General features: G+C 51.0%; 1 protein-coding gene and 1 long non-coding RNA gene across 4 annotated transcripts in view; one reads left to right on the forward strand and one right to left on the reverse strand.

Moving 5' to 3' along the window:
- PER2 (period circadian regulator 2) overlaps positions 1-1,418 on the reverse strand; it is a 39,963-nt gene extending 38,545 nt beyond the window's left edge. For both annotated transcript variants that reach the window (XM_072961953.1, XM_072961952.1), the window contains exon 1: positions 1,272-1,418. In XM_072961953.1, the coding sequence (XP_072818054.1) occupies positions 1,272-1,304 (33 nt within the window). In that variant the 5' untranslated portion in view covers positions 1,305-1,418. The remainder of the gene's footprint in view (positions 1-1,271) is intronic.
- A 5,656-nt stretch (positions 1,419-7,074) lies between these two features.
- Positions 7,075-13,479, forward strand: LOC140696275 (uncharacterized). 2 transcript variants are annotated; one of them, XR_012072419.1, is made up of 3 exons: positions 7,075-7,578; positions 12,848-12,983; positions 13,249-13,479. It is a non-coding gene; the product is annotated as an uncharacterized lncRNA (long non-coding RNA). The 2 variants fall into 2 exon arrangements; XR_012072418.1 differs by having other exon boundaries at positions 12,848-13,479.
- The last annotated feature ends 2,924 nt before the right edge of the window (positions 13,480-16,403 follow it).

Consider the following 16,403-nt stretch of genomic DNA (forward strand, 5'->3'; position numbering starts at 1 on the left):
AGGCCAGTGGCCCTGCTGCATTAAAAGCGGGAGGTGAGAGGTATTCATGGAGGGGCTTCTGCCATGGTGCTGGTGCTCTTAACGTTTGGGGGACCTGAGGTCCCTCCCCTCAAATTCCAGCCCGCTCAAGATTCAGCAGCATCCCATTTCAGACCTTCATAGAACCTCTGAAGCCCATCCAGATCCAGATCAAGACCTTTAGGATGATAGAAAGACCCTGAAGGTACCCTGAGCCTGGGCCTGGCCCTGCCATGGGGTGTGCCCAGCAGGTGTCTGGGCCTCAGTTTCCTCATCTGTCAAGCTAAGCGGTTACCCTGGATGATTTCCAGGATACCTTCTGGCTCCCTGTTTTCCTGTGAGTATGAATCAGCTTTCCAAACTGGTCTCTTTTGTGCAGGTTCCAGAAACCCTAGCAACTGAGTTGTCATCCCTTACTCTGGACTTCCTGGGGGGGTTACCTGGCCACCACCCACCTCCTGGTTCTGTCCAGGACTGGCAGCCAAAGTACACCCCAGAAGGATAATCTGATCGCTGTATCACAAAGTTGGACCCCCCACCCCTCAACTACTTCCACCCAACCTGGGGAGAGAGAATAAATACAGAGAGGTCCAGGGTCCAGGGTGGGCAAATGGACATCAGGTTCTCAGGCCTGGCTTGGCCCAGCAGCTGTCCTGTCTCTCTGTTCACCCACTCTGGTGGACCCAAGGGCTGTCCAGGTAGGGCTCCTAGACCAAGTCTCCATGGCCGGAGACTTGGCTCTCTGGACTCAGAACAGGACGCCAGCCCCCAAGGGGCCCTCCATGTTCTCAGGGACTGTGGCACTGACCCTAGGTTGCCTTGGCCTTTCCCGCCTTCCCCCGTGGGGGTGGGGGAAAGGCAGGGAGAAGAGGAAGGGTTCATAAAAGAAAATTATCTAAAGGACAGTCCAGTGTGGTGGTCACTTAATAGCTCTGTGATTTTAGACATGTGGCCTAATCTCTCTGGACCTCAGTTTCTTAATCTGCAAAATGGGAGTAACAGTACCCCCCTCCCCCCGCCCCAGGCCGGTGTCAAGTCTAGAAGTCAAATGGTCCAGGAAGCTCTCGGATAGCGCCTTCGAGGGCTAGAGGATCCACCGTCGCTGTCCGGAGCCGGTCCGCCGAGACTCCAGACTGCCCACCCCGAGGACCGGGCCGGCGGGCGGCAGTTACGTAACCAGCCAGCCGGCGGCCGGACGCGGGTCCGCGCCCAGGCCGGCCCGCCCTGCCCGCCGCGCAGCGCCGCGCACTCACCGGAGCTACGTCCTCGCCGGTCCGCCCGACCATCCGCGTGTAGCCCGCTGACCCCGCGCCCGCCGCTTCCGCCGCCAAAAGCAGCGCGTAGCCGGCAGGGCCGCCCGCCTCTGCCGCCGCCGCGGACTCGCCGCTGTCACATAGTGGAAAACGTGACCGCTCGCCGCGCCCGCCCCTAGCGCCCGCTATTGGCCGTGGTGATGCCTCATCTGCATACCAAGGGGGCCGGGCCTGCAAGCGCCGCGCGTCCATTGGCTGCGGCGCCCATCGCTCTCTTTACATAAGACGCACATGGAACTCCATGTTCACTGCGTTGGTTTTTCAATGAAGAAGCGGCGCGGTCGTGCCCCCCCTCCTCGTCCCCCCGAGTGGTCCCTTCCACTTCCGGCCTCGGCGCCTTCCATTCAAGACAGCGCCCGTCTGCCGGCTCAGGGAGTGCGGAGTGGCGCGTACCACCGCGGGGCGGGGGAGCTGAGCGCGGGACGGGGTGTGCACCTCGGCCGGCCGGCCGCCGGGAAGCCGAACCCCCGCTGAAGCCGCGGCCCCGAGAGGCTGCCACTTGAGCAGCCCGCCAGAGGCGGGCCCCCTACGGCCAAGGCCGCGGGGAACTCCCTGCAGACATCTTTCTTTCATTCACTCGTTCACACTCATTCATTTACTCATTCTCATTCACTCATCCCTGGGCGCTGAAGCTGCTCAGGGAACTAGACCGGGAGGCTCTGCAGGAGCTCCTGGTGCACGCCCACCCAGACCACCGAGATGGACACTTGACCCAGATCTGCCGGGACAGTTAGCTTCCAAGTGGCCTTTCTTATTTTTCAGACCTTATGTCACAAGTGTTGGTTCAGCAAATAGAGTCCTTGTTACTATGAGGAGGTACAAAAGAAATAAATGATGTTGTACCCTTCCCCAACCACATCATTAGGCAGAAAGGACGGTCTCATGAAAAGAGAACTTAGTCAAGTACTAAACTGGGCGGTGTGGATCATAAATTAACCAGGGCTAGAGTTATGCCCAGATGCTCCATGGATAAGGCAGAACGTGAAGGGTGGGAAAGGCGTTTGGAAAAGGAGGGTTTGGAAAAAGAGGAGCCACAGAGACACATGAGCCAGATGTGGGGGTTCTGGGAGAGTGTTGTTCTCTGAACACCTTGGCTGTGGCCAAATGTTCTTTCAGTAAGCATTGACTGGGGCATGTGAAGCCCCTGCCTTCTGTCTCAAGTGTCAGGAAAGAGTAGAACTTCCTCTCAGACCAAGTAGAGGGCCAAGACTTTCCTGTGGGCCACAGAACAGCCGGCAGGCTCCAAGGCAGCTCAGCAGCTGGCTGAGACTGCGGGTCCGATGGGGGAGGTGAGACTGGTCGGGCTCTGAAGGGCTGAAGGGGTCTGTAGAATCTCCCTCCACTTGTCCATTCTCCCCGGGCTGTCCTGGGGACTGAGGATGGGAGGGAAGGAAGACTTCCGATCTGGTGGCCTGCAGCAAACTAAGCTGCTAGTTTCCAAAGCCAAACCCACATTCAGGAATTCCTCTGTGCAAGACGCTTCTTTCCCTCTCCTTGGCAAGGTGTGTGCAACATCGTGAGACACAGGTGCAAAGCAAGGCAATGCCATGTTCATCAGGACAGTCCTCACCACGTTGGTCCTGGTAGGCCTGCTTCTGGGCTCACACTTCTGGGTGAGAGGGGCCCCTCCCCGTTTCTCTGACATTGACACTCCCCGCCCCACTCCCTAATACACACATATACAAATGCCAAGCAAATCCAGGCCCAGCTGCACCCTGCACACACCCAAAGGCCTTTGTTTCTTCACACACATTGACGTCAATGGTGAACTCCATTGTTCTGGAAATGAGAGAAATCAGACAGTTCATCCACACCACTAAGAGGTTCTCCTCCTGCTCAACTTTTCTTTGGTCTGGCTCCATATTCAGCCTTCAACCATATATCACATTTCCTCCCTAAATTTAGCCTTTCTATTTCCACCCATAAATCTGGTTTAAAAAAAAGTGAAATCCATTATTTTAGAAATTATCAAACACTGTGGACCACTAGAACTCTCCGGAATCGAATCTATTTTCAGGGTCTCACGGCTGGTTTCTTCATTCTTGTTGTTGGAAACTTTCACTCAGTCTGCAAACATTTGTTGACCCGAGTGTTGGAGGGGAGGGTGCAAAAATGCATCTCGTTGGATCCTGCGCTTGTAAGGAGTTTGCAGTGCAGAAGCGGGTGATGAGGCAGGTCTGGAGACCATTTCGTCTAAGATGGGTTGTAAGTCCCAGGACAGCAGGACAGACTTGCGCAGAAGCCTCCACCCCAGCTCCAGCAGGAGCAAACCCCTAGAACCAGGCCAAGCCCGTGATGACATCCTCACTGGGCCAAGGTGGTGGGTGAGCACGTGTGTGCATTAGTGCCTTCAGGTTGGAAGGAAAGGAACGAATCCTTCCCTGGTCAGTCTACACTGACCTGGAAATGTGTTGGGATTAGCTGTCACCTCTGGCACAGAACTCTTGGCACTGGGGAAGGCAGTTGTGGTGATGGTAAGCCAGGCAGGGCCCCCAGCTGCCTGGGGAAGGCTGTCTGTGGAAGGAGCTGGTCTCTGGTCTCAGCTTTCACCCCGCCTCCCAGCCAAGGCTGCTCTGCCTCAGCCCCCAGCCTGTTTCCTCCAATGGACCTGACACAGGTCGGCCCTGCCCACTCATGTCTGGGCCCTGTCCCAGGGTTCCCCTCTGCACCTTGGCTGCCGTGCCCTTGCCAGGACACCCTCTGGCTCTCTTGTTCACCCTTGCACTTGGTCAGCCAGCTGTTTACTGGGCAGCTATCATGTGCCAGCACCGTGCTGGCCACCACGATGTCCTCCCCTCATGGATCACGTGGTTGGTGAGTCTGCAAGCTGGGACCAGCTGGGAAGGCAAAGGGCAGGGGGCCAGGAGGACACTTAGGTCTGTAAATGGGGAGAGGGCCATCGTGTCCTCTCTAAGGAGATGGTGGGGACACTATCGATCTTTCTGGCTGCAGGGCCCCTTCCTGGGTCCAGGTACATTGGGGTTGAGGATGCCTGACTCTGACCCTGACCCTCCCTCTCCAGCCTCCCTTATGCCGGACACTGGGCAGGGAGGCAGCTCCTGTCAGGGACAGCTGGCTCGTAGAGGTGGACCCAAGGGCCTGGGCAGCTGTCCAGGGTCTGAAGACACGGGTGAGGCAAGGCCCACCTGCCCCTCATGCTTGGGAAGTTCCCTGAACTGGGCAGTGCCAAGAGGGCTGATGTTTTTCTCTGACTGTGAGATGGTCTGGGGACCAGTGTACAGAAGGTATCTTTATTGTGCTAGCCACCTACTGAGAGGGTTTTTTGGGGGGGGTAAATTTTTAAAATTGAAGTATTGATCTGTGGGAAGGGCGTTGTTTTTTAAACTAAATATAGATCCAGGGAAGGTTGTCCTTCGCTTTGGGGAGACCTGTTTGGGTTGTGTGTGTACACGCACATGTGTGTACATGGCTGGGTTCACACCTCTGCCCCCAGGAAGTCATAGATAAGCCTCACACGAGGGGAGCCCAGCCTCCATCTTTTTCACCTCATCCTGGAGAAGAGACTCCAGAAAGGAACTGAGGGCATCTGCACAGTGCGGCTCGGCCCGGAGCATTGGCCCCTGCATCTCCGTTGCCCCTTCACAAAGACATCCTCGTCATCACAGTCCTGGTGGCGCAGGCGGTGAGGACCTCCAGTACGTGTTGAACAGAAGTGACAGTGGACATCTTTGCCCAGTTCCCAACTGGAGAGAAAGTGCTCAAAATCTCACCATGAAGGATGAGGTAAGCCTTAAATATTTAGTTTTTTATAGATGTCCTTTGTCATAGAAAGTGTCCTATTATATTATTATTAACATCATTATTATTGTCTATTGTATTATTACTACAAATAGTATTATTTATTATAGTTTGCTGAGAGTTTATCATACATAGGTGCAATGATTTTTAATCATAGCAATTATTATTTAAAATATCTCCTCTCAAAAAAGAACGAGAAGGAACATGTGTATGTATATGGATGACTGAAACATGCTGTGCAACAGAAACGGAAGCAGCATTGTAAACTGACTAAACTTTAATTAAAAAAAATTTTATAAATCTCTTCCCAAATAAATTGAATCTATTTTTGCAGATCTGCAAATATTTAAATCACCATAACCTTGTCTCTATTATAAAACACTCTGTATAGACTTGATCACTGTGTTATTGTATCTTAAAACAAAAAATATAAATGAATAAAAACATTAGTGCCCGATACTCTGCCTTTTTTACGTCATAAGTGTCCTCTTTGTTGCTGTAGGAATCCAATGGTTAAATGTGTACCCAACTGAATTCTCTTATTATCAGTTTTGCAAATAAAAGGCATGGTTTTAAGTGAAGCCAAAAAAGCTGTTTGCTATTGTGTCACTTGAGAAAGGATTAAAACCTCAGACTTCCCGATCACGAGGCCATTAGAAGGTAACCCAAGGATTAACTGAGACGAAAACTGTACGTTGTCGAGGAAGAGGGAGGTGCCAGTGGGTCGGTTGAGTTTCCCTATCAGATTTTTGCCTTGGGACTTTGAGGGCTGATTTATGAGTCAGATGTTCTGGTCTCTGGAAGCTGGAGACCCCTTCTAGAGCTTCTGGGCCACTAATTCCCCTCACTCTCCTGGAGAGGCCCAAAGAAAGACAGCTTGCAGCGAGGTCCCTCATGTCCGAGGTGACCCTGATGTCCGAGCTGCCTCCTTGGCTGGCCTGCTGTCCAGCTGGTCTTCACGGCTGTGGACCTGGACCATGCCCTTGTCACCCCCTGCCTGGTGTGTGTCCCCCAGGCAGTCATCCAAGCGTGGTTCTGCCAGCATCCCTGGGGTTGGTGCTCAGGGGTAGCCCAGCCGACACCCCCCCCAAACATGGATATCCTGGGGCAGTGTCTGGAATGGGGGCCCTGCATGCTTTGGCCAAGAAGGCCCCTTCCTGTCAGGGTGTGTAATCCCTCAGGAGGCTGAGGTGGGCTCCACAAGCATGGATGGGCCTGGACCTCAGGACGCCCCTCACCCCGTGGAGCAGCTACAATTTACACGCTCCTACTGTGTTGGCATCAGCCCTTTACAGGCCTTCTCTTATTTAATCCTCACGACTCTGTGAGGCCCATATCCAGAGCCCCATGGGCCCTTTGCCAAAGGCACCCTGGACGTCATGACACATTAAGGAGCCATGCAGGGCTGTGCCTGGAGTCATCGAGGACAGACAAGCTTGTCTGCAGAGTGATCCTAGTGCCCCATCCCTGCAGAGCCTGGGAACGAGGCGACCAGAGTCCAAACCCCAATGTCCCTCTTGTCCCCAGAGCATCCCCCCAACCCCAACCCCTCACTGTGCTGCAGCTGGCCAGGCACTCCCTGCGCCCTCTTGACCTCCCTTTAAATATCTAGATAGAGGCTCATGGGAGCAGGGATGGCTGGGGTGCAGGTCCCTCTCGTGGAACACCACCCGCCACTGGTCCATGGTGCTGTGACCCCGCAGCACCTCTTCTGGGTGGTGGCAGGGCCCTGCATTCCCTGGGCCTCTGCCTGTATGTTTTCCCTCCTGGAAGCTGGGCTTTATGTCTCACCAGGTGTTTCAGCCATGCTGGTCCTTGCTCAGAGGCTTCTCCTTGGTGCCCATCATGAAAAACTGCCCTGTGTGCCTGGACCAAACCTGTATGAAAGCACAGAGGGCTTTGACTTCACTACTCTCAGGGTGGGCAGCAGCCCTTCTGACGTCATATGTGTGTCATAGATGCTGGGAAGGGGAGGGATGCTAGGCCTGGGGGCCCACGTGGTGCCCAGGAAAGGTTGCCATGGTAACCTCTTTCCAGGTTCTTCCCATGTCCCTCGGTGGGACCTCTGAGCAGAACTTACACTCATCAGTGGGGGTTGGAGGCAGGAAAGAGCCAGCTCATCAGTTCCTCACCTTTGCCCCCTTGGGGTCAAAAATCCAGGCCAGAGGAGTCCACGGGCCGAGCACGTGAGCCTGCTGACCGTCTGGTGTGTCTCACGAGCTTCATCAGGAAGCAGGGGTCACCACAGAAATGCCTCGTCTTGCATTTTCTTCCCCCTCCCCTTTCTTCACTCCCTCTGCTCTGCTCCAGGATTGTGTCGCCTGATGAAGCGTTAGTTCTTAAAGCCCTTTCTTCAGGCTCTGTTTCCTGGGGAACCTAAAGGAAGACCCTGGAGACTGAAATTGTTCTAGAAAGCGGACCCTCAGGGTTTCATTCTGGGATAGAACTGCCCCCCCGTCTCAAAGCCACAGATGCCCCATTCCTGATGGTAAGTGGGATTGAAACAACCAGGGCCCAGCCATGACCTGTTTTGTATGGCCCTTGAGCTAAGATTGGGTTTTATGTTTTTTAAAGGGAAAAAGGAAGAAAAAAGGTGTATATATTTTTAAAGGGAAAAAGGAGGGGAAAAAAGCCAAAGGGTGTGCTGCAGAGGTCACATGAGGCCCGCAGAGCTCAGATGCCTTGTCCTCTGGCCGTGTACAGAGGCCTGCTGAGCACTGGTAACAACCTTCAGGCAGCGACATCGCACCTGCCTGGGCTTTTACCTGTGGTCGGTTACCATGCGGCGCAGGCAGGGGGCAAGGCAGTGGGAGATGGAGCAGACGTGGGGGACAGCGGTGATGGTACTGACTGTGGAAAAGGGTGGCTCCTGATGTGGTGCTGGAGACCTTGGAAAAAGAAAATGTAGGCTTAGGGCAGTTCACTGTCAAATTAAGGCAATCTCTGTGAGCCTGAGGGCCTCTTGGGGCTGATTCAACTCCCACAGCCACTGGGTAGGCTAGTGGAAATCAGGCCTCAACTCTGACTATAAGGTCCCCAGAGCTACAAAATTGGCCAAAGTCACAGCCCTGACAGGTCCCCTATGTCAAGGTCAGGAGTTCCGGGAAAGGGAGAGGTCCTGGGCCCCGATGCAGGCAACTGGGTGGATGAGCTGAGAATTTCAAAGCGCCAAGGTCCCAGGAGTCTCCTAGTTGGCAGAAGCCATCCCTTCCCCCTTCCAGAGAGCAGAGCCTCCCCTGGAGCAGGTGCCCTGCAAGGTGACGCCTGTTCTCCTCCAGTCCTGCTCTCCGCACGCCTCTTTGAGTCCAGGTCTGCAAGGAGGACCAGCTATCAGAGCTGGAGCAGGGAAGCCAAACTCGCCCCGCGAAGAACCAGCCCAGACACTGAGGTAGTGGCAGGCCGGGCTGACACCAGAAGGGACACGTGTGGCAGTGGGTCTTCAGAGTGTTGGGGGAGGGGTGGGGGGTGGTGACCACAAGGCTAGATTGGTGTTTATAGAAGAATTCACTGGCCTGGGGCACGCGTCTGTGATTTAGAGCTCACTGTTTTGGCAAGAACACCAGGAACTGGTCTAAGCCTTTCTTGGGACGAGCCCAGGGGTGTACCAGTGAAAGTCTAACGGCGGCTCTCCAGGGGCTGGGGCGCTGTCGCGGCGTGACTCTCCCCACTGCGGCCAGTTTCAAGCTAGCAATGTGACTCTCTTGTGAAAGTGGCAATGCCTACCAAGGCCGAGCCGGGGAGGGAAAAGCGCCCCCCCCATCCCGGACGCAGTCCCGCTGAGGGGCCAACATAGCCATTTCTTCAGAAAAAAGAGTTTGGATTTGCTCAGTTGCGAGAAGTGGGCCTTCTAAAGTTCAACACCCAAAAGACTATTCTTCAGAGCTCTTCATTTAGAAGAGTTAAAAAGAGACAGTGGTTACTGAATAATCTCAAGAAAGTGTCCACTGTGAAGGTATTTCTCAGGTGGTTAAACCCTCCGGCTTCCTGTGAGGAGTCTGCTGGAGGTCGGCTGGACTTGAACCGTGCCTCTCCAGACACTGTCGGCAGCAGGGACAGGCCAGTCCTCAGCCAGGCACGCCTGCTCTTCATGGCCACAAAACCCACTGTCAGCAGGAAGGAGGCTGCAAACCTTCCCATCCCCTGAGGGAGGGCCCACGCACTGGCGTCAGTCAGCAGGGCTCCAGGGAAGGCGAGCTGGCTGCCGGGTACCGTGTTCACCCCCTGGGAGTGAGCCGTGTCCTCTGGGACGCCTCCGCCTGCCCCCGCCTCTCACATCTGAGTCTGGACAGCCGGAAGTCTGGGCTGACCTTGGTGTTCCAGCCTCAAACCTATTCCAGCCCTCAGGGTCACAGATTAAGAGGAGGTCACCCGAAAGTCTCAGTGTCCCTGCCAGATTGTTCCTCCGTGGTGGGGGTAACCGTGGCCGGCGGGGGATGAGCTGTGCCCAAGCCCCCCACGCTTGATGTCGAGTATTGGCCTGAGAGACGTAAACTTCCAATCTATTGGGGAAAAAAAAGGTTTCACATTACAGATGAGGTGCCTACGTCTTAAGGGACGTGTGTTTCTGTGAATGCATATGTAGAAGAAAAACAAAAGGAACATCAAAACTTTCACAGTGATTTTTCTCTGGGTTGTGCAATATGGAGGAATTTTTCCTTCATATTTTTCAGTGTTCTTCATATACTCTAAAAAAAGTATTTATTACATGTTATATATAAATGTATACATAAATTCTAAATTCTATGTAACCTATATTTATAGATTCTAATAAACATTTTTATAATTAGAAAAATAGATATAGTTTTAAATGTTATAAACTACTAAATAAAAATAAAAAATTAATTTTGAATAGGATTTTTAGTGTCAGTTTAAAATGGTTTATTTATTTGGAAGTTTGAGATTTGCAAATGTTAGCCACTATATATAAAAATAGATTTAAAAACCCCCAAGTTTCTTCTGTAGAGCACAGGGGTCTATATTCAATATTGTGTAATAACCTTTAATGAAAAGGAATATGAAAACGAATATGCGTACATATACGCATGACTGGGACATTGTGCTGTGCCCCAGAAATTGACACATTATAACTGACTATACTTCAATTTAAAAATATTGTAAAGAACCACTTAAATCAGAGGATCAACAATCAAAAAATAAAAAATAAATAAATTAAATAAAATGGCTTGTTTTGTAACCCTAGCAGAGATGAAGAATTGGGACCAGAGCAGTAAAAAGCAGAGACGCTGAATTCTTTATACTGTGAAGTTATTTTTAATCTGACTTCTATTCATTTCCCAGTTTTTGTCTTCAATAATTACACCCATAGGCGTTTCACGCAGTGTTGAACAACCACTGCTGGAGATTTACCAAGCTTCTATGTATCGTCCAAACCTTTTCAGAAATGATAAACAAACAAAAGAGCCTACAGAGCAATAGTCAGATGACAAAACAGAAACAAACACGGGAGGCCAGCGAACAGACACGGGGCAGGTGCAGCTCCAGTGTGGCAAACAAACAGTGGAGAAAGGAGCTGGGGGCTCTCGGGGGAGGCTGGACACACCTCATATGTTGGTGCTTCTAAGAGTCAGGCCGAGACACACAGGCTACAGAAAGGTCAAGAAAATAGAACGATGAGCACAGCTACAGCGGTGAGCCCACAGGAAGCCGACGTGGCAGCACCGCGGGAAGCTGCGCAGAGTCGGTGCTGGGGGGGTGTCTTATATGCACAACCGTATGAAACGCACATGCGGGTGGAGAGCGCGGGAGGGGAAGGGTGCAAGGAATATACTTCTGTGGTGGTAGGTGGAGTGAAAGTGGCTTCCTCTCTTGTTTTCCAAGTTCTGTTTTGTATGTACAGACAAATGGGGTGCTAACTCCTGTGCTGTCTTTCTCATCTAGATCAAAAAAAAAAAACCACTTGTAAGCATATTTAAAGACCTAGCACTGTTTACAACAGCCAGGACAAGGAAGCAACCTAAGTGTCCATTGACAAATGATTGGATAAAGAAGATGTGGCAAATACATACAATGGAATACTATTCGGCCATAAAAAATAATGAAATAATGCAATTTGCTGCAACATATATGGACCTGGAGATTATCATACTAAGTGAAGTCAGACAGAGAAAGACAGATATCATGTGATATTGCTTATATATGGAATCTAAAAAATAACACAAATGAACTCATTTACAAAATAGAAACAAACTCACAGACATAGAAAATAAACTCATGGTTACCAAAGGGATAGGGGGGTATAAATTAGGAGTTTGGGATTAACAGATACATGCTACTATATATAAAATAAACAACAAGGACCTACTGTATAGTAAAGCTATATTCAAAATCTTCTAATAATGTATAATGAAAAAGAATCCAAATAAGAATATATATACATGTATAACTGCATCACTTTTCTGTACACCTGAAACTAACACAACATTGTAAGTCAACTATACTTCAATTAAAAAAGACCATGCACCTCTCATGAGCTGGATTTTGGACAGCTAAGTCAGAGATTTGGCGAGAGGCTCCTCCTGGAGCAGAACGAGGGAGTGTGGGGGAGCCCTCGGGGTGGGAAGGTGGGTGGGGGCTCACCCCTGCTCTTGCCAACTGCCTGCTTATAGCTGGATCCCCCCGAGGCTTCAGCATGCCTCTGGGTCACTTTGCAGCCCCTTCCTCCTCCTTGAACCTGGGCTGCCTGCTCGTGCTCGTCCATCCGTGAAGACTAGGCATGGCCCTGGTGTATCTGGGTGAGAACATTGGCCCCAAAACAATGACGTCAGTCAGCGCGGGGTGCAGGCTAAATAGTATCCGTGGTCGCCTCCTGCAGAAAGTCCCCACCTGCCCCCAGCTCTCACTTTCTGCGGGTTCCTGAGCCTCCCATTCCAGCCCCCGACGTCCCTGCTCTGGTGCTCCTCTCCAGACTCACCACTCGGGACTCCAGAGTTCTTCGAAATTCAGAACTCACTGCCCAACTGCCTCTCCCGGGAAATGTTGGACGGTGTCCCTGCCTGGGATTAAGGAAGCATTTTTTTTCTCTGAAGGACTAAATTCTTGTCTGTCACCTTGGGCTCTAGGTTTAAGAGTGCTCTCAATATTTGCTTGGAACTCATGCCCCTTTTTGCCAAGGATGAACTTCACTTCATCCCATCCAAGGGTTTTTGCTTTGGTTTTGTTTCACCCTTATGTCCCCTACCCTCCCCCAAATATTCTCCTCCCTCCCCCTCACTGTCCAGGTCACCAAGATTTCAGGTCACATCTGCACAACTCCAGAAATGACCATCACGGGCCAGTAAAGGAGCTCACCGCAGGCTTGCAGGTGGATCGTCTGCTACTAGGATTGTCCCTCCAGGTCTGGAGGGTGCTCAGGCCGAGGCTGTGTGACACCTGCAAGAGCCAAGTCTGTCCTCGGTGGCCCTGGACCCCAGCTGCATGGCCCAGGGTGACTGTGATTGTGTGTGTGTGTGTGCGCGCGTGCACATGCGCCTGCATATACACTTACCATCAGGGACTAGCATCTTCCACCAGCATCAAAAGACTGACCCATTTTCGGTAACCGCCTTCTGGCCATCGATGAAGCCTTTGTTTGGTTTGTATGGGAGACCTGACTCGCGTCTCCAGCTGGGCTGGGCTGTGTTTAAGAGAAGTGGTGAGGGCCTAGCAGGAGGGAAGGAAGCTCGGCCGCGGCTCTCCTGTGAAATCTCTCCTCCTTTCTTTCTGGGAAATTTACAAGACTCTGGCTTCCTTTCCCTCAGGCATCATGTGAACCTCTCTTTAGACATAAAGTCGACAGCGGACAAAGGAAACAGCCTGAAAGCACAACTCCTGTCGGCTACCGCGAGCTAAGGCCTGTGAAAGCCCGCGCTCCCGGCCGGGGCGGGCGCCATGCAGGTACCAGCCTCAGTTCTTGCACACGGCCCGGCCCTGCATTGAGGAAAGACAAGCTGGGTGCACTCAGCACTTGCCTAGAGCCTACTAAGTCCCAGCAGGGAGAATTGTTTTCCGTTTGTTTGCAAAATTTCATTGCATGCACAATAAAAACAATGCCTTAACTCAGGCTATTCCATGCTCCTCGTGCACTGGACCTCGTATCTGAAGAGTAAGCCTGGCTGCATTTAATGGCTCCATTCGCTGATGCAGCCCTGCTTTCTTCCAGACGCTGGCACTGTGCCTGGAATTACCTGTCCTAAATTTACAACAGTTGTTGGGCACATATAACATTCATCTGTTCGGATTGAACAAAGTGAATGGACAAGACTAACGTCTACATTGTTAGCCAAATATTGCCTGTCTGGAGAAACACATCCTGCCTGGACCTCTGTCTCAGTTTTTTGTTTGCCTTACAAGGAACATTGGGGGAATTGATATAAATGTTATCTTCCTGTTTCTCTGGCTTGTGCTATTTTTTTCTTATGGTGTTAATTTGATTTGAAGGCAGGTGCATCCGAGGGAAGGGAATACCAAGTCCTGTTCAGAGGGTGGTAAACAGGCTTGTTTGGACGGACCAACCCGATGGACAAAGTAAAGGAAAAAGAGAGGGGTTGGTGGAGAGGGGGCAGTGCAGACCAGGGGTTCAGCCTTTGGGGACGTGGTAGGAGAGGGTCAAAGGCACATCTGGGGTCTGAAGGTCAAAATGACCCCCAGGGTGTGGCCTGAGAAAGGGGCTGGGTGGGTGGGCTGTGGGGGCCGGCTGAGGGGGATGTTGGAGATCTCTCAGAGGACGTGACCCTGGGATCCTTTTTTTTTTTTTCACCTTATCCAAAAAAAGGAAAAACTGTTGTATATACTGTGCAGAACAGTGGCTAGAACTTCATAATTCATGTAGCCCAATTTATAGCGCATTTAAAAGGTTATTTAAGGGGGAAGGGTATATAAAGCTCAAGGGTAGAGCGTGTGCTTAGCATGCACAAGGTCCTAGGTTCAATCCCCAGTATCTCCATTAGATAAAAACAAACATAAATGAATAAATCTAATTATCTACCCCCAAAACCCAGAAACATAATTTAAAAATTAAAAAAAAGGAATTTTTAAAAAAAGTTTATTTTAAAAAAAATTCAATAATGTTTCCAAAAGTTCCCAATCGTTTCTGCTTGGGGAGGTTAGACATCACATCGGGACCCACCTCCTGCTGGTCACTCCTTTTCTTTCCTGCTGGTCTTCTGGCACAAAGAGCCCGAAGTGACTGGTAACAGGCATGACTTACAGTTTCACTGTGCACCCTGGCGGAAGTGGTCTCCATCTGGAGACCTTTCAAATGCTGGATGGAGATAGTGCCCCCTGCTGGACTCCCACCCCTCTTCACCACTGGGGAAAGTCTTCCCAGTTGGAGTAATCACTTCTGCACCAGGCCCTCAGTTCTCCCTCGGACACCTATCAGAGGGATTTCCGTTCAGGGGGCTAGTGGGTGACTCAGCTTCAAAATCTCAGACCACTCTTGATAGCAACTATGTTAGGTGGAGGTCCCTGAGAAAGTGGGTTTATATCCCCAACTCGACCTGTCCTTGACCGTGGACCTAGGGAGGAGGGTGTGACGTAGGCCCCCTTGGTTGCATCTCCCCAGAGAGGAACTTAGCAGGGAGCCAACAAGGATGATACTCCTTGTGGAGCCGGCTTTGGTTCGAGAAACATCCGGGTGGCCGACCACAGCATCCACTACGGTGGTCTAAGACTTCGGCTCATTCAGCCGAGATTCAGTGTGTGCCTCAAGGAGACAGCAGAATTGGCTCCTGTCTTCCTAGATCTTGCGTGCTAGTGGGGAGGAGACATTGTAAAACCGGTTAGACAATTCTCATTTAAGTGCGACCAGGAGGAAGCTAACGGGGAGCCATGCGTGGGCTGCCTGACAAGGCATCACGAGGTGCAGGTCAGGGGAAACCCCCGGGGAGGGATCCATGTGTCAGTGGGGGTGGACTACAGGGCTCAGGGCGGGTCGGCTGGCATTGTTCAGGTGGGAAACTCAGTTACTGTGCAATTCAAACAGAGGCTGTGCTCTTAAACTCCTCTCTGAGGCCTGGTTGGTGTGGCTTCGGCTGCAAGCTTTCTGGAGGGGCTGGGCACGGAGGTGGGGCAGGTGGAGAGGAGGGCTGAACTTTCTCAGGACTTGGCACCTGTCCGCCTGCCCTCCTGCTGACACTTACTCCAGTGGGAAGCTCTAAGTCCATGTGTGCACCTTGTCCTCACTTTCTGGAAAACAGTGACTGACTCTGGACTCTGGAGTTAACCAGACTTTTCTGGAAAGGGCTTGCTTGGTAACAGCAGTTGATTCTTGCCCTTTATTTGAGAACCAGCCCCTCTGTTCAAATCAGACAAAAGCCACGGACTCCCTGCTCCAGGAAAGTGCCATTAAACACTTTCATGTTTTCATGATTTAAGGGCCCTCCATTAGATGCCCAGGTCTCGGGAGACCCTCGTTTAAGGGAACACTGGCGAAACTGGGCTCTGCCCTGACTCTTCTGTGGGGAGCTACTCCAAGGGCTTGTCCTTAAGGATGGTTACTGGACAGGCTTTGAGCTTATTTAGTCCAAAACCCTCACTTTGCTGGTGAAACAAATAAGGACTAAAAAGGCCAGAACTGATCAAGGTCATGCAGTTGGTTACAGGTAAAGTCTGCACACAGGGACAGCTCACTGCTGATTCGGGGAGCTCACCACAGCACCAGTAAATTTCAGTCTTGTACATGATCCTGATAGAGGTGGTTATACGTGAATGGGGTACAAAGGGGCACCCAGGACATCTACCCACAAGGCACCAGTATTGTGGTTTTGCCTAAGTGGGGGTCTCCTCTGACAACTTTTAACTTGTTTTTGATTGACAAGTTGTTATTTATTGAGAAGTAAATCTGAATTACGATGAGGTATACACAAACAGAAGACCTTCCTACACTGTTGGCAGGAGTGTAGATTGGTGCAGCCACTATGGAGAACAGTACAGAGGTTCTTTAAAAAAATGAAAAACAGAGTTACTATATGACCCAGCAATCTCACCCTGGGCATATATTCATAGATAAATCTAATTTGAAAAGATATACACACCCCAGCGTTCATGGCAGCACTTTTTACAATAACCAAGACGTGGAAGCAACCTAAATGTCCATTGACAGATGACTGGATAAGGAAGTTGTGATATATATACACAATGGAATACTACTCAGCCAGCAAAAGGAATGAAATAATGTCATTTGCAGCAACATGGTTGGACCTAGAGATTATCATACTAAGTGAAGTAAATCAGAGAAAAACAATATCATATGGTATCACTTATATGCAGAATCTAAAAAAGTGACACAAACTTATTTACAAAACAGAAAAAGAC

Source organism: Vicugna pacos, chromosome 5 (genome assembly GCF_048564905.1).
Source record: "Vicugna pacos chromosome 5, VicPac4, whole genome shotgun sequence".
NCBI lineage: Eukaryota > Metazoa > Chordata > Mammalia > Artiodactyla > Camelidae > Vicugna > Vicugna pacos.